Consider the following 17,958-nt stretch of genomic DNA (forward strand, 5'->3'; position numbering starts at 1 on the left):
ACCCGAGGAAATAGTCACTGAACGTCCACTCTATCTATCCCCTCATCATCTTATAAACCTCTATTAAGTTGCCTCTCATCCTCCTCCGCTCCAAAGAGAAAAGCCCTAGCTCCCTCAACCTTTCCTCATAAGACCTATCCTGCAAACCAGGCAGCATCCTGGTAAATCTCCTTTGCACCCTTTCCAATGCTTCCATATCCTTCCTATAATGAGGTGACCAGAACTGCACACAATACTCCAAATGTGGTCTCACCAGGGTCATGTATGGTTGCAGCATAACCCCCCGGCTCTTAAACTCAAGCCCCCTGTTAATAGATGCTAACACACTATAAGCCTCCTTCACAGCTCTATCCACTTGAGTGGCAACCTTCAGAGATCTGTGGACATGAACCCCAAGATCTCTCTGTTCCTCCACATTCCTCAGAACCCTGCCGTTGACCCTGTAATTGGCACTCAAATTTTTTCTGCCAAAATGAATCGCCTTGCACTTATCAGGGTTAAACTCCATCTGCCATTTTTCGGCCCAGCTCTGCATCCTATCAATGTCTCTTTGCAGCCTACAACAGCCCTCCACCTTATTCACTACTCCACCAATCTTGGTATCATCAGCAAATCTACTGACCCACCCTTCAGCTCCCTCCTCCAACTCATTGATAAAAATCACAAATAGCAGAGGATCCAGCACTGATCCCTGTGGTACATCGCTGGTAACTGGTCTCCAGTCTGAAAATTTTCCATCCACACCACCCTCTGTCTTCTATGTGATAGCCAGTTACTTATCCAATTGGCCAAATTTCCCTCTATCCCACACCTCCTTACTTTCTTCATGAGCCGACCATGGGGAACCTTATCAAATGCCTTACTAAAATCCATGTATATGACATCAACTGCTCTACCTTCATCTACACACTTAGTTACCTCCTCAAAGAATTCAATCAAATTTGTGAGGCAAGACTTACCCTTCACGAATCCGTGTTGACTATCCCTGATTAAGCTGCATCTTTCCAAATGGTCATAAATCCTATCCTTTAGGACCTTTTCCATTAACTTACCGACCACCGAAGTAAGACTAACTGGCCTATAATTACCAGGGTCATTCCTATTCCCTTTCTTGAACAGAGGAACAACATTCGCCACTCTCCAGTCCTCTGGCACTATCCCCGTGGACCGTGAGGACCCAAAGATCAACGCCAAAGGTTCTGCAATCTCATCCCTTGCCTCCCAAAGAATCCTTGGATATATCCCATCTGGCCCAGGGGACTTGTCGACCCTCAGGTTTTTCAAAATTGCTAATACATCCTTCCTCAGAACATCTACCTCCTCCAGTCTACCCGCCTGTATCACACTCTCATCCTCAAAAACATGGCCCCTCTTCTTGGTGAATACTGAGCAAAAGTATTCATTCAACACCTCTCCTATTTCTTCTGACTCCATGCACAAGTTCCCACTACTGTCCTTGACGAACCCTACCCTCACCCTGCTCATTCTTTTATTTCTCGCATAAGAGTAAAAAGCCGTGGGCTTTTCCTTGATCCGACCCGCCAAGCACTTCTCATGCCCCCTCCTAGCTCTCCTAAACCCGTTTTTTTAGCTCATTCCTTGCTACCTTGTAACCCTCAAGTGACCCAACTGAACCTTGTTTTCTCATCCTTACATACTCTTACTTTTTCCTCTTGACAAGACATTTAACCTCTTTTGTGAAGCATGGTTCCCTCACACGGCCATTTCTACCCTGCCTGACAGGGACATACCTATCAAGGACACGCAGTATTTGTTCCTTGAATAAGTTCCACTTTTCATTTGTGCCTTTCCCTGACAGTTTCTGTTCCTACCTTATGCTCCCTAATTCTTGCCTAATCGCATTATAATTATTCCCCCCCCCCGCGTTATAAACCTTGCCCTGCCTTATGGCCCTATCCCTCTCCATTGGAATAGTGAAAGACACCGAATTGCGGTCAATATCTCCAAAGTGCTCTCCCACAAACAAATCTAACACTTGGCCCGGTTCATTACCCAGTACCAAATCCAATATGGCCCCCCCTCTTGTCGGCCTATCCACATATTATGTCAGGAAACCCTCCTGCACACACTGTACAAAAACTGCCCCATCCGAACTGTTCGACCTATAGAGGTTCCAATCAATATTTGGAAATTTAAAGTCACCCATAACAACTACCCTGAGACCTCCACACCTATCCATAATCTGTTTTTCAATTTCTTCCTCCACATCTCTATTACTTTTTGGGGGCCTATAGAAAACTACTAACAGGAGGTTCATTACTTGCCAGAGGATTTCTAGCCTCTTACCTGCTCTTGTAGCCAGAATGTTTATATGGTTAGTCCAGTTCAGCTTTTGGTCAGTGGTGGGCCCAGGGTATTGATAGTGGCGATTCATTGATTATATTGCCATTGAATGTCAAGGGTTGATTGGTTAGATTCGTTCTTATTAGAAATGGTCATTTCCTGGCACTAGAATAGCATTAATGTTACTTGCCACTTGTCACCCAGGCCTGATATTGTCCAGGTGTTGTTTAATTTAATTTAAGTTTTCAAATTATTTTTCGGGATATGGGCGTCTCTGATTAGGCCAACATTATTGCCCATCCCTAGTTGCCCTTCAGAAGGTGGTGGTAAGTTGCCTTCTTGAACCGTTGCAGTCCTTCAGCGTTTGTATTTAGACGTGGACTGCTTCAGTATCTCAGGAGTTGCGAATAGTGCTGAACAATGCAATCATCAACAAACATCCCCATTTATGACTTACAATGGAAGGAAGGTCATTGCTGAAGCAGCTGAAGTTGTTTGAGCCTAGGAAACTACTCTGAGGAACTCTTGCAGTGATGCCCTGGGACTGAGGTGATTGGTCTCCAGCAATCTCAATCCGGGGTGATCCTCCGGCCTCGTTACGCACTCGCGTCCCGGCTGCCCCTGCATCATCTGTCTCTGCCTGCCTTGGTGGCTCCACAATGTCTTCACCATCCTGCCCTCGGCGATACTCCTCAGTTATTGGGACAGGCTCTGCAGCACATTGGCCATTCCCATCTGAGAGCGGGACATGTCCCGCAAAACCTCACCAAGGTCAGTCTGGTACTGTGTGACATCCCCCAGCGAGGCAGACATTCTGTCAAGAAATAAAAATTAAATGAAAATCGCTTATTGTCACGAGTAGGCTTCAATGAAGTTACTGTGAAAAGCCCCTAGTCGCCACATTCCGGTGCCTGTTCAGGGAGGTTGGTATGGGAATTGAAGCGTGCTGCTGGCCTGCCTTGGTCTGCTTTAAAAGCCAGTGATTTAGCCCAGTGTGCTAAACCTGCCCCTAGACAAGACCCGTTGCCATGGCCGTCACCAACTGAGCGAAGTCTTGGACACTTTCACTAATGCTGCTGATGTTGTGCACCAGGCTGTCCAGTGCGGTGGCCACACTAGCAGCATTTGCCTCGGTGCCACTCATTGCCGGTGCCATCTCCTGTGCCCATAGCCACTCAGACTCCTCCAATCATCTATGGATCTGCTGGAGTGAAACTGAGATCTCCTTCTGAATGTCCCGATCGCTTCCTATCATCTCCATCAGCTCCGGGTAACCCTGTTCCAAAGGCTCAGCATCAAGCTGGGACTCAGTTGGGTCCAGGGATCCAGCAGTCCTCCGACTGCTGTTTCCTGCCTCTACCAGATGCATCATCAGCACTGTGGCGCTCACCAGATTGTGCCCCAGAAGCATGTCCAATGACATGTCCTACCGAGGTGTGTGTATTTGCTCTGGTGAAGGGTGGGGATGACAGCTGTGACACCACTATAATGGTTGCATCCTCGGAACTCTCCTCGGTGGTGTTCTCCTCGGAGTCAGGAGAGGGTGCCGCCCGGGATGGGTGGCGCCGTCAGCTGGTGGAGAATGGACATGTGGTCAGTGGGAGGGATGGGTCAGTCACTACTCTCGTTTGACAGGTATTCCGGGTGGAGCCCAATGGTTCCTCACCTTTGCGATGTCCGCCAGCATCCGCGTAGGTGACTGCCATGTCCTTGGCCACACCAATCACCTCCAGGGCCTGGTTCCTCGAAGGAGGTGAGGGTTCTCAAATCCGATACCTCACCCCTCCTGCCGATTATGGGAGAGCTTTTCCTGAGGAGACGAGGAGACAGAGAGGGCAACGTTAACCACACAGGTGGTTCACAATTGTTGGGGGGGGGGGGGGAAGAGAGGGTTGAAGGGATGGGTGGTGTGAGGGTTTAAGGGGAGGGGGAGGAGGGAGGGGTTGGGGGGTGGATGCTCCCTTGGGGGAGATGGGGGCATTCACGTCAGCTCACTCTGGCTGCCCAGTGTAGGTCATTGACCTTCCTGCACTGGAGGCCAGTCCTCCTGGTCACACATTCCCAAGCTGACTGCTGCCCCCACCTCGTCCCAGGCAGCACTGGCTGCCTTGTGGCTCACCTTCTGGTGCCACAGGGGGAACAGGACATGCCTCCTGGCCTCCACCATGTCCAGGAGCCGCCCATGGTCAGCATCCCCGAATCTTGGGCCGGTCTCCTCAGCGCCATTGTTGCGAGCTCGCTGGGGTTGGCTGAGCAAGTGTAGCTCAACAGCTGCTCGAAGTTGTTAGTGGGTGGCTGGCAAGTGCGGTGCTGGAGAATCAATTGGTGAGCTGTAATTTGCTGCGAGAAGCCCGTGGACCAATGTTGAATAACATTGCCTGCCTCACTGGTATTGTTCGGCATGGTAGCATAGTGGTTAGCACTGTTGTTTCAGGATCCCAGGTTCGATTCCCGCTTGGGTCATTGTCTGTGCGGAGCCTGAACGTTCTCCCCGTGTCTGCGCGGGTTTCCTCCGGGCGCTCTGGTTTCCCCCCACAGGTCCCGAAAGACGAATTAGGCATTCTGAATTCTGGCGCCGGAGAGTGGCGACTAGGCAATATTCACAGTAACTTCATTGCTGTGTTAATGTAAGCCTACTTGTGACACTAATAAAGATGATTATTATTATGATGTCAAGGGCAGTCACTCTCACCTCACCTCTGGAGTTTAGCTCTTTTGTCCATGTTTCAACCAGGGCTCCAATAAGGTCAGCAGCTGAATGGCCCTGGCAAAACCCAAACTGAGTGTCAATCAGCAGGTTATTGCTGAGTAAGTGCCGCTGGATAGTAGGTTTTAAACCTACTTCGGTGAGCTTAGTCGGGATCTAGCGGCCTCCTGGGAACTAGTGGCCACCCCAGCTAGGCCGCAGACAGGCACCGTTCAGTACTGTCCACACTTACGGAATGAATTTGAGAGTTCCCAGGAACAGGGCAGGGTGGCTCCCTGCCCCCCCCCGGAATGTGGGTACGTTGGCACTGCCACCCTGGCACTGCCAAGATTCCCAGGTGGCACAGCCAGGGTGCCAGGGTGGCACTGCCAAGGGTCTTGGCCCAAGGGGGACCATGCACATGAAAGGGGGGTGGAGAACGGGTTTGAAGTGTGGGATGGTGCAGGGCTGGTAAGTAGGGGATGTAGGGGTTAGCGGGTATGGGTCCTGGAAAAGGTGGCCCATAAGAGCCCCCCCCCTCACAAGGGCCCCATAGTGGGGTGTCCTCACATGGGTGGGGGGCGGGGTGCTAATGTGTGCTGGGGGGATTGCCCATGGGTGGGGGATGGCAAGCTCACTTGACATTGGAGCATGCTTTTCAAAATGGCGGCCCGATCACTGAGTTCAGCTTCCCAGTGTGGCCTAAACCGGTGAGAAACCCCTCTGAGCCCATAAAAGTGACTCAGTGTCGTTTGATAGGGGGAGGAACTTGCTGACTCTCAAACTCCCTGCAAAATCTGCCACAAATTAACTTAGAAATTTTTCGGTTAAATTCCGCCCGTAGGAGTCTCAGTGGGATTCTACAGTATAGATGCTGCAAGGTTATTTCCTTTGTGGGAAAATATAGGACCAGAGAGCATAATCTCAGAGTAAGGGGTACTATTTAAGACAGATATTAGGAGGGATTTCTTTTCAGAGGTTAGTGAATCTGTGGAATTCTTTTCTGCTGTAGAGGCTGGATCGTTAAATATGTTCAAGGCTGAGATAGACAGATTTTAATTAGTGAGGGAATAAAGTGTTATGGGGATACCACTGGTAAAGTGAAGTTGAGGATAATAATAGATCAGTCACGATCTGATTGATTGGCAGAACAGACTCGATCGGGCCTTTTTCTGTCCTCCGTCTTGTTGTCTTATAAGATCTTGAGGGGAGTTGACAGAGTAGATGCAGGAAGGATGTTTGATCTTGTGGGAGAAACTAGAGCTAGAGGGCACTAGTTCAGAATAAGTCATCCGCTTTTTAGGACAGAAACAAGGAGTCATTTTTCTCTCAGAGGGATGTTAGTATGTGTAATTCTCTTCCCTGGAAAGCGGTGGAGTAATTAAATTTATTGAAGGCTGAGTTGGATAGATTTTTGATAGACAGGAGTGAAGGGTTATGGGGGACAGGAGGAAAGTGGAGTTGAGACCACAACTAGATCAGCCATGAGCTTATTGAATGGCAGAGCAGGCTCGAATAGCCTACTCCTGCACCTAAATCCTATGTTATTGTATGACGGTCTCTTTCATTTTCCAGGAAAGGATTTTCAACTCACTACCTTTTGTCAGAACATGTCCATTTATGGATTACCTTTATAAAGAGCTGTCTGCTCGTCCAGACTCTGATTCTGTTCATGAACAGTGGACCTGGGGCTGACCTTTATTGCATTAGATTGGAAAGAAGGCTAACAGATCTTGTGAGGGACTTCCGGTGGCGACTATGGAGGAGTAGGTTGCACATTTGGTGGCTCCCACTCTGGTTGGGCTTTTAATCCTTTCCCCCGGACTTTTCTTTGATTTTAATCGGAAGATTTATTGGCTGAGGCAGCTGGGCACAGTTTCCTCACATTGGTTTATGGAAAAAAGGATTAGAAGCTTGCGAAAGGGCAGGAACAAGAAGCCAGTAGTGAGTGGTGTGAAAGCTGGAACGGGAGTCAGTATGGCTGAGGGGTAGACCCCTGGAGTGGCAGCGCATAGTGCAGCGGACCCAGTGATGCAGGCCATCCAGGATGGTTTTGCCAGACAGAAGTGGGAATGTCTGGACCCGATCAAGGAGTCAATTGATCGCCTGGAAAGAAGACTGGATGCCCAGGACTGGGCGATTCAGAAGGTGGAGAAGGCGCTGCTGGAACAAGAGGAGCACCAAACAGCGGTGGAGCTGGAGGTGGGGATACTTCGAGGGCAGCAGAAAAGGCTCTTGGAAAAGGTGGAAGACACTGAGAACCGGTCCCGCCGACAGAATCTAAGAATCGTCGGGCTTCCTGAGGGAGTTGAGGGAGCAGATGCAGGAGAATACGTGGCCGGTATGTTCGAAAAGCTGCTTAGCGAAGGGGCATTCCCCCGACCGCTGGAGGTGGACAGGGCGTATCGGGCACTTGCGAGGAAGCCGAGGGCGATGGTGGTGATATTCCACAGGTTCCTGGATAAGGAATATATTCTGCGGTGGGCCTAGCGCACGCGGAGTTGCAAGTGGGATAACAGCATCCTGCGGGTGTACCAGGACCTGAGTGTGGAGGTGGCGAGGAAGAGGGCAGGCTTTAACCAGGTGAAGGCGATCTTTAAGAAGCAGGTGATGTTCGGCCTGCTGTACCCGGGGGCTTGTGGGTCACGCATGAAGACCAACACCATTATTTTGAGTCGTCTGATGAGGCACTGGACTATGCAAAAAGAAAAGGACTGGTGGGAGCTTGAGAACTTTTGGACTCAGTGACAATATGTTGGCCTATATTGGGCCCTTTTTCTTTGTTCTTTTTCTGGGGTTTTTGTTTATTTGTTTTTTCATCTCTCCCCCGTCGGATTGTCGGTGGGGCTGCGGTTGGGGAGGGGGTGTTTTTTCCTCTCTTACTGTTGTTAAAAATTGGTTATGTTTTTTTGTATTGCTTTGTCTGTCGTTTTGGAGCTCTGTTAAGGGGAGAGGGGAGTGGGGGGGTGGAGAATCGATTTTTCGTTTTGTTTTTGGTTCTTTTCTGTTTGTGGGGTAGATGTTGGTAATTGTTCTTCTTATGTTGTAGTTTGGGTAATTATACTCTTGTGCACTTTGGTGGGATGGAGACGTGCCTGTCTGGGTTTCGGTGGGTGGTGCCTTTGATCTTTGTTTTAGCTTGCTGCTGGGTGTTTGTTGTGGGGCGGCTGGATGAGGAAGCTTGTTTGCAGGAGCGGGGGAAGGGGAGTGAGGGAACAATGGTGGGAGACTTCTTGGCGCCAGAGGCAGGGGTCACCAAGCTAGCTGGGTGAGCTAGCTCACGGAAGCACAGTGCGGGGTGTGTATAAGATTAGTTTATTAGCTGGGTTGAGATTTAGTGTTGCTGGGAGGGAGGGGGGGGGGTTGGGTGGGATGGGTTCTGCTGACGTGGGAGGGACTTCGATGGAAGGTCACTGAGGGGGTGGGGGTCGCCCCATGGCGGGCCGGCGGAGGTGCAGTGCACGGGCTAGAGGCGGGCCCAAGAAGGGTGATGGCTGACCGGGAGGGAGGGGGGACACTTTGCCCTCCAACTAGGCTGGTCACTTGGAACGTCCGGGGGCTCAATGGGCCGCTGAAGAGGGCTCATGTGTTTGCACACGGTGGGAGTTTGAAGGTGGATGTGGTGCTGCTGCAGGAGATACATCTTAAGGTGGTGGATCAGGTCAGGTTGAAGAAAGGCTGGGTTGGGCAGGTTTTCCACTTGGGGCTGGACTCTAAGACAAGGGGTGCTGCGATTTTGATCAATAAGCGGGTGGCGTTTGAGGCGGGGCGGATAGTCTCGGATGTAGGAGGGAGATTTATCATGGTTAGTGGTAGGCTGCAGGGGATGAAGGTAGTGTTGGTCAACGTATACACGCCAAATCGGAAGCCAAGGAAAGAGGAGTTCTACCCCAGACAATGTCACAGGCCATGATTTCGCTCATTTTGCAAAGAGACAAGGACCCACAGCGGTGTGGCTCAATATGGGGAAAAGCCGATATCCTTGTTAAACGTGGATGTCAAGCTCCTGGCCAAGATTCTGGCCTCTAGGATTGAGGACTGTGTACTGGCTGTCATAGGAGAAGACCAGGCAAAGTTTGTTAAGGGTGGGCAGCTGGGGGCCAGCGTTAGAAGGCTGCTTAATGTGATTATGATGCCCCTGGGAGGTAGGGAAGTTGAAGTGGTGGCTGCGATGGACGCGGAAAAAGCGTTCGACCGGGTCGAGTGACATTACTTATGGGAGATGCTGGAGTGGTTCGGGTTTGGGAGGAGCTTTGTTGACTGGGTTAGGCTGCTGTACTGGGCGCCGCTAGCTAGTGCACGGACAAATAGGACGGCGTCGGAATATTTCAGATTACACCGGGGGACGAGACAGGGATGTCCCCTCTCCCCACTGCTGTTTGCGCGGGCGATAGAGCCGCTGGCGATTGCTCTGAGGGCCTCAAGGGGCTGGTCCGGGGGGGTGGGGGGGGGGGGGGGGGGGGGGTGGGCACAGAGTCTCGTTGTATGCGGATGACTTACTGCAGTATGTCTCTGACTCAATGGAGGGAATGGGGGAAATTATGGGAATCCTAGTGGAATTCGGCCGGTTTTCGGGTTACAAGCTCAATATGGAGAAAAGCGAGCTGTTTGTGGTGCAGGTGACGGGTCAGAAGAGGCGATTGGGGGAACTATCATTCAGTGGTGGAGGATAGTTTTAGATACTTGGGTATTCAGCTGGCGAGGGATTGGGATAGGCTACACAAATTGAACCTGGCCCGGTTGGTGGACTAGATAAAGGAGGATTTCCGGAGATGGGACGCGCTCCCGCTGTCTCTTGCGGTTAGGCTGCAGTCGTTAAAAATGACGGTCCACCCGAGGTTTCTGTTTGTTTTCAAGTGCCTCCCCGCGTTCCTTTTTCAAGCAGATTAATAAGAATTTCAGTAATTACTACTGGGCGGCCAACATAGCCATGGTGGGGCGGTGGCTGGTGGGGGGGGGGGGGGGAGCTGGCGTGGGTACGCATGGAGGCGGCCTCGTGTAAGGGCACAGGTTTAGGGGCACTGGTGACGCCGATTTGTGGGCAGCACGGTAGCATTGTGGATAGCACAATCGCTTCACAGCTCCAGGGTCCCAGGTTCGATTCCGGCTTGGGTCACTGTCTGTGCGGAGTCTGCACATCCTCCCCGTGTGTGCGTGGGTTTCCTCCGAGTGCTCCGGTTTCCTCTCACAGTCCAAAGATGTGCAGGTTTGGTGGATTAGCCATGATAAATTGCCTTTAGTGTCCAAAATTGCCCTTAGTATTGGGTGGGGTTACTGGGTTGTGGGGATAGGGTGGAGGTATTGACCTCGGGTAGGGTGCTCTTTCCAAGAGCCGATGCAGACTCGATGGGCTGAATGGCCTACATCTGCACTGTAAATTCTATGATTATTGTGGGCTCACACACCGGTGTGTGTGGGAGGGAGGGGGGAGGAGGGGGGGGGGGCAAGTCCTCGCGGGTGAAGAGGGCAATGCTGGAACGGAACCGGGGAGATGGCGGCCTGGCGCTGCTGAATTTCAGTAATTACTACTGGGCGGCCAACATAGCCATGGTGGGGCGGTGGCTGGTTGGGAGGGGGGGGAGCCTGAGGCGGCCTTGTGTAAGGGCACAGGTTTAGGGGCACTGGTGACGGCGGCCCTGCCATACCCGCCGGCGCGTTACTCCACCTGTCCGGTGGTGGTGGCTTCCCTGAGAATCTGGGGGCAGTGGAGGAGACATGTGGGGGCAGAGGGGGCATCGGTGTGGTCCCCAAACTGCGATAACCATAGGTTTGCCCCAGGGAGGATGGATGGGGGGGGGTTCCGTATTTGGCGGAGAGCGGGAACAGAGAGGATGTTCATAGAAGGAAGCTTCCCGAGAATGAGGGCGCTGGAGTAGAAGTTGCATTGTCTGGAGGGAATGATCTCAGGTATTTACAGGAGCGGGACTTTTTGCGGAGGCAGGTGCCAACCTTCCCACTCCTGCCGTTAAGGGGGATTCAGGACAGGCTGGTTTCCAGGGGATGGATAGGGGAGGGGAGGGTCTCGGATATAGATAAAGAGATTATGGGGTCAGAGGATACGCAGACCGAGGAGCTGAAGCTTAAGTGGGAGGAGGAGCTGGGGGGTGAGATGGAGGAGGGTCTGTGGGCGGACGCACTAGGAAGGGTCAATGCCACCGCCACATGTGCCAGGCTGTCTGATCCAGCTTAAGGTTGTTCACCGGGCTCACGTGACGGTGTCACGGATGAGCAGATTCTTTGGGGTGGAGGACAGGTGTGCGAAGTGTGTGGGGGGTCCAGCGAACCATGTCCACATGTTTTGGGCATGTCCAAAACTGAGGGGGTTTTGGCAGGAGTTTGCTGACACCATGTCCACGGTATTAAATAAGGGGGTGGCAATGAGTCCAGAGGTGCCGATTTTTGGGGTATCGCAAGACCCCGGGAATCCAGGAGGAGAAAGAGGCAGATGTTCTGGCCTTTGCTTCCCTGGTAGCCCGGAGGCGTATATTGCTGGCATGGAGGGACTCAAAGCCTCCAAAATCGGAGACCTGGCTTTCAGACATGGGTGGCTTCCTCTGCCTGGAGAAAATTAAGTTCACCATGAGAGGGTCTCTGTTAGGGTTCGCCCGGAGGTGGCAACCTTTCGTCGACTTCCTCGTAGAGAATTATACGTCAGCAGAAGTTGGGGGGGGGGGGGGGGGGCGGTTTAGGTTAGTGTAGTGTAGGGGGGTTAAGGAATGGCAGGACCTGCGGAGAGTGGCGGAATTTGCACTATGTATATATATTTTTTTCTTGTTATTTATATTGTGGATTTTTTTGGCGTTAAACTGCCAAAGAAAATACCTCAATAAAACGTTTATTTAAAAAAAAAACAGATCTAGTGGGATCTGCAGAATGGAAAGTTTGGATCTATTGGTTAAAAACTCTTTTGGTCACATTTTAATAGTTCTGAAACCTGTCATTCCAAAAAGGACCTGTATCCCTTTAAGATTCTTATTCTTCCTGATGTTATCAAAACTGTGACTGCAATTCAAAGGGCTCGCTTTTATGAATTACATTACATTTGCTTTCCTTGACTAAAGCTTACATTGTTCAGCATGCTTATCATGTGCACTATTATGACGAATTGTGTGTTTATGACCATGGATAATCCTCCAGACTGGGCGAAGAATGTAGAGTAAGTACAGAATATTCCGTGTACTATTGAATTTGCAATATCATTAATTTAAAATGAGAGAATTGCTCTAACAAAGATCACAGTCGGAGTGATTCTCTGGCGTCACTGTAGAATGGTGAGAAGCCAATTATCACCACTTAATCCCTAATTCCATAAATTAATGGTCGCCCGCCCATATCCAAAGGCCTCCCATGATTCATCGGCTTCCTCAGAAAGTGGTCATGCTGGCGCTGATTAGTACTTCTTTTTAAAAACGTAAACCTGGTGGAAGGGCTTTTGTGTGGAGCCGAGGAGGTGAATAACCATCTTTTCTCACAGGCAAAGAGCCCGGGGGCGCTGGGCTTGCCACCCCAGTGCTCTGTAGGGGTGCTGGGAGTGGAGAAACACCCTCTGCAACAGTGGGCTACCATGGGAGTGTGGGGGGAAGATGCTGGGAGGGGGTGGCAACTGCGCGTGGATCCACCATGCCAACTCCTGTCATGTGATCACATTCCAGGAGCAACCCCTGTCCCTGCCTGTCTTCCCCACCAACCACCCATAACCCCCACTGACTGCTGAAGCCTCAGACTATTGCTAATAGGGAATTGGCAATCATGGTGAAGTGAGCACTTCATACAATCCAAGTGGACTCCGGTGGGTGCACAGGCCATGTAGCATGTGGGCGTCATTGCCTAGCATCCCAATCAGACTGAGATGTCTCGGCACTGTGCCTGAACACTGCGGGAGGCAACACCACACAAGCAGCAGCCGAGATCTGAATACCCAGGGGATGGGCTCCTGCATTGGTGACATGTCCTCAGCTGGAGGATAGGTGAGTGCAACGGGGAGGGGACCAGTGCCCGATCCAGGTGACGTTATGAGCGGGTGCCCAGAGTACATGGTCTGGGGTCTGATGAGGGGGGCCCACTGTGGCTGGGTGCGCTTGGGCAGGACGTTTCAGGTGGGTTGGACGGGGGCATCAATGGGGAATGGAGAGTCCCAGGGTAGAAGCCACCGCTGTTTGTCAGTCTAACACCCTCTCCCAATTCCTTACAGATATTTAATGCTATGGAAGTGATATAGGACCCAGCAGAATTTGCCCTAGTGGTGTTGTTGCAAGGCATGACGGCCAGACGCTGGAGATGGCAGCAGTAGCAGTATCTGCAGATGCTCAATACGAGTCCCATCCCTGAGGACCCGGCCGCCCATCAGGCCAGGGAGGGCCCAGAAAGGCAGTCCCTTGACGGCCCAGGGTGTACAGACATTGCTGGTTGTTTGAACAGATGAGGACAGCATGTGCCGCAGGAAGTTCTGCCTCAGCAAGAAGATGGAGCGGTACCTGTAACATGTCCTCACCGCCTTGGCACCACATGGAGGAGGAGGGCACCCGCTCCTGATGGCCGTCAAGATCACCACAGCCCTGACCTTTTACACCTCGGGATCCGTCCAGGGCTCGAGCGGGGAACTGTGTGGCATCTCGCAGACTACAGCCCACAGGTACATCAACAGGCCGTGGATACCCTATTTGCCTGGGCAGAATACTACATCCACTTTGACATGGACCAAGCCCAACAGGATCCCAGGGTAGCAGGATTCGCCGCCAACGCTGGGATGCACAGGTCCAGGAGATCATAAATGCTGCGCATGTGTTCCTGCACTCACCGGAGTATCTGGAAGTTCCCCAAGTTAACAGGAAGGATTGCCATTTCCTGAACATACAACCCCTGTACAGCCACCACATGAAAATCATGCACATGTGTGCACGCTTCCCGGGCAGTGCATGACAGCTACATCCTGGGCCGTCTCTCATCCCTGGGCTCTTCGAGGACCACCCGTGGATGGGCGGCTGGTTCTTGGGGAATAAGGGGTACCCACTGAGGACCTGGCTAGTGACACCAGTATGGAGACCGAAGCAGAGACCTGGTACAATGAAGCCCTTCTGGCCACGCAGGCTGTCATTGAGCGATGCATCGGACTCCTCAAGATACCGTTCCGATGCCTCGGCCGCTGGGGATGCACTGCAGTACATTTCCAAGAGGTTCGCCTGTTTTGTGGTGGTCTGTTTTGTCCTCCACAACCTCTCACAACAGTGGGGCGATGAACTGGAGGTTGGTGATGAGGAACATGTGGCCACATGTTTAACACAATACCCCCTCTCCCGATGGGGCTACCTAACCTCCACCCTCTTCCCCCCTCCCTCGGTGCCCTCAGTGATCCTTGATATGCTTTACCTTCCTATCACTCCCGCTACGTCCAGGTGTCTCCTCAGGATGCACATCTAAGGTGGAGGCAGCCAGCTGCTTACCTCGTCCCATGTTCTTCGATGTCTCTGGTGGGCGTCCTCTGGGGTTGGAGGACCGCGGAGCACTTGGCAAAGGCACACGCACAGCCGTGGCGCCCTGTCTCGTGTGTTTGCTGTGAGACGCGACTTTGTTAAAGGGGTGGAACAGGCTCTCCACTGAGGTCGCCACCCTAGCAGTGTTGGCCTCGGTGCCAAGCATTGCTGGCAACATCTCCTGTGTCTTTAGCCTCTTGGGCTCCTCCAATTAGTTATGGACTTGCTGGAGTGTCGCTGACATCTCCCTCTGAATGTCCTGACTGCACCTTAACGTTTCCATTAGTTCCGGGTAACCCTGTACTAGAGGCTCAGCATCAGGTTGGGACCCAGCTAGGTCCTGGGATCCAGCAGACCTCCCGACTGCTATTTCGCCTGGGGGTTCCTTCCTCCACCTGATGTACATCAGCAGCTGTGTGGTACTCACCAGATTGTGTCCCAGACGCCTGACAGACATTTTCCACCGAGTTGCGTTTATCTGTACTGGTGGAGAATGGGTTGATGGCTGTGACGCATCGATCATGTCTTCCTCAGAGCTCCCCTCCGAGGTGGTCTCGTGGAAGGCTGGAGAGGGGGTCACCTGGGATGGGCTGGCGCCATCAGCTGGAGGGCCTGTGGGAGAATGGACATGTGGTCAGTGGGAGGGATGGAGTCAGGCAATAACAACTTGCGTTTCATAGGTACTCCAGATGGGGCCCAGTGATTCCTTGCCTCTGCGGCCTCTGCCAGCCTCTGCATTGATGACTGCACTGTCCTCAGGCACGTACGCCATCTCTGGAGCCCGTTCCTCGAAGGTGGTCGGTATTCTTAAGTCCTGCACCCCTCCTGCTTGCATTGGGCCCTCTCCCGTTGGTTGTACGAGAGTTTCTCCTGTGGAGACATAGAGAGGGCGTCTTTAGCCACGAGCATGGTTCACAGTGGTGGGAGAGGCTGTGTGAAGGAAGAGTTGAGTGGGCTTGAAGGGAGTGGGGGGGTCAAGGGAGGGTTGTAGAACGCATGGAGACTTGGGGAAAGTGGGGATGCTCGCTGGGACAGAAAGGTCTCAAGTGGTGGGGGGGGGAGGGCGATGTGGTGGATGTTCATGTCTACTCACCCATGCTGCATGGTGTATGTCGTTGACCTTATTGTGGCACTGGAGGTCATTTTCCTGGTAATGCGTCCAGAGCTTCCAGCCGCCGCTACGTCGTCGCAGGCAGCAGTGGCTGCCCTATGGCTCACCCTCCAGACCCTCGGGAGAACAGGACATCCCTCCCGGCCTCCACCACAGCTAGGAGCCTGGCCATATCTGAATCGCCAAAACTTGGGGCTGGTCTTCTCGGCACCATGGTTGCGAGCTGGCTAGGGTTGGCTGTGCAAAAGTTGCTTAATTGCTGCTCGACCTTGTTAGCGGGCTGCCTGGCGAGACTTCATTAGTGGCGAGAAGCCTGTGGGGTCTCGTTAAGTGAACCAATTAACGTTGAATAGTGTTGCCGACTTCACTGGGCCGAGCACCGGGCAGCTCGCAGCAATTCCTGCTCGTTACCACACTTAGAAATATCTCCGGAGAATCACGGCCAGTATCTATCTGTCTGTTATGTGGAGATGCCGGCGTTGGACTGAGGTGTGCACAGTAATAAGTCTTACAACAGCAGGTTAAAGTCCACCAGGTTTGTTTCGAATCACTAGCTTTCGGAGCACTGCTACTTACTCAGGTGAATCAATTCACCTGAGGAAGGAGCAGTGCTCCGAAAGCTAGTGATTCAAAACAAACCTGTTGGACTTTAACCTGCTGTTGTAAGACTTCTTACTATCTATCTATTGTCCAATATATAACTTGGGTGAAATCAATTCCTTGTTTCCTAAGAAAATAAGATTTCCATCTATATTAATATTATCTGTGGACACTTCTTTATCCATCCTGATCTTGACCTCCTCAAAAATCTCAGCCAAGTTTATAGTAGTCATATCATTTCCCATTGTTTTGATGGTTGCCTCACTTAAATCTTGGTTTTAATTCTCTTTTCTTTCTCAAGCCAAATATCAAAGTTAATATTTTTATAAGATGTCCCTTTATCACCTGTTAACTAATTCTGGTTTGTTGCTCATCGCTGAATCTTCTATAGTTTGTTTTGTTGTCGGAAACAGGCTTATTTTCCAAGGGAAAGAACTGAGTTAGAATATAATAAAAATCTTTCTCGTTCTCCTAAATTTGATTAGTACTCAAGTCTCTAAAATTGTTCTGCAAAAGAAGAATTTTTGCTGCAGCATTTCTTTTTCTTTCATGTAATAGAGCAGAAGAATATTTTTATATGTGGAATCAATGATGAGACCACAGCTTTTTTAGCCAAAGACTTGTTGAAGTTTCCCTTTTTAGTAATATTCGTCAATGAAATGACTGAACAGTTTTTTATTGTTATAATCTCATTAGGTACACCTTCACTGGTATTTACACATTTGAATCGCTTATAAAAATTCTCGCAAGGGGCTTCTGTATAGATCGTTTCACTTTTCTTCGAGATCCATGGAACTGGCTGGATTTCAGTGTCATTCTTATGGCGTAAGTACAAACAATAAAGTCAAGTCTACTATTTTCCTTTGGGGCCATCCATTGCAGGCATAGCTGTAGAAAAATAGATTCAAATATAATGATGTGTAATGTGTTGATTCGTTTGTGGCAAACAGCCGGAGCATTTCCACCAAAGGTCCCGCTTGGTCAAGAAAATTTCAGACCAATTGCTTGTACTTTGTTTATATCCCCGATTAATTAATGAGTAAATATACATCATGGCACAAAATTGAGCCACCCTGACCAGGAAAGCCCCCTCGGTTTGATCCCCAGTTAGTGCAAAGTAACTGATTTCACCTGTGTTACAAGAGGCATGCTGTCTCTATTGTCTTTGGAAAGGGAGGGAAAAATATTTGACAATTGCGTGTTGGATGGGGTTGATGTTAACATCGCGGTGCCTCCATGTTTGAATAACCTAGCAATACTTAATGTCTAGGTTTACACACATAGATTAGCAATCTGTTTTGGGTACCAGAGGGCTAACAGCACTGTAGCCTAATATACGTTATTATCTTCAGGATAACCAAGCAAAGGAGGAAAATAAAAATACAATTACTGTGACCAAAGTAAAAGACCAAGCATTATAGTTATATTAAAATGCGTTGAAAGCTGAAATAACTGTGATTTAATTCTACAGGTATGTAACAGAATTTGTAAACCTAGGCAATGTCTCAGCTCTTCGAACTTTCAGAGTGTTGAGAGCTTTGAAAACTATTTCTGTAATCCCAGGTAAGGAGTGATCGGTGTAAGATGCTTGCCGGCCCCATGTACCTCCAACTGTACCTTTGTGTCCTGTCATTGTGTTTGTGTGTGCCCTCCCCTATTACAGATATGTGACAGAATTTGTGGACCTGGGTAATGTCTCAGCATTGAGAACATTCAGAGTTCTCCGAGCGTTGAAAACAATTTCAGTCATTCCAGGTGAGAGTTGGGTTAAACGCTAAGGCTGACCT

General features: G+C 50.7%; 1 protein-coding gene across 14 annotated transcripts in view; it reads left to right on the forward strand.

Annotated features, from left to right (window-relative positions):
• Positions 1–17,958, forward strand: part of scn1laa (sodium channel, voltage-gated, type I-like, alpha) — a 379,612-nt gene that overhangs the window by 143,974 nt on the left and 217,680 nt on the right. For 7 of the 14 annotated variants that reach the window (XM_038789700.1, XM_038789701.1, XM_038789704.1 and 4 more), the window contains 3 exons: positions 12,057–12,146; positions 16,868–16,996; positions 17,643–17,734. In XM_038789700.1, the coding sequence (XP_038645628.1) occupies positions 12,057–12,146; positions 16,868–16,996; positions 17,643–17,734 (311 nt within the window). Of the gene's footprint in view, positions 1–12,056; positions 12,147–16,867; positions 16,997–17,642; positions 17,735–17,834; positions 17,927–17,958 lie in introns of all 14 variants that reach the window. The other 7 variants (XM_038789708.1, XM_038789709.1, XM_038789712.1 and 4 more) reach the window with 2 other exon arrangements.

This window comes from Scyliorhinus canicula, chromosome 2 (assembly GCF_902713615.1).
Source record: "Scyliorhinus canicula chromosome 2, sScyCan1.1, whole genome shotgun sequence".
NCBI classification, from domain to species: Eukaryota; Metazoa; Chordata; class Chondrichthyes; order Carcharhiniformes; family Scyliorhinidae; genus Scyliorhinus; species Scyliorhinus canicula.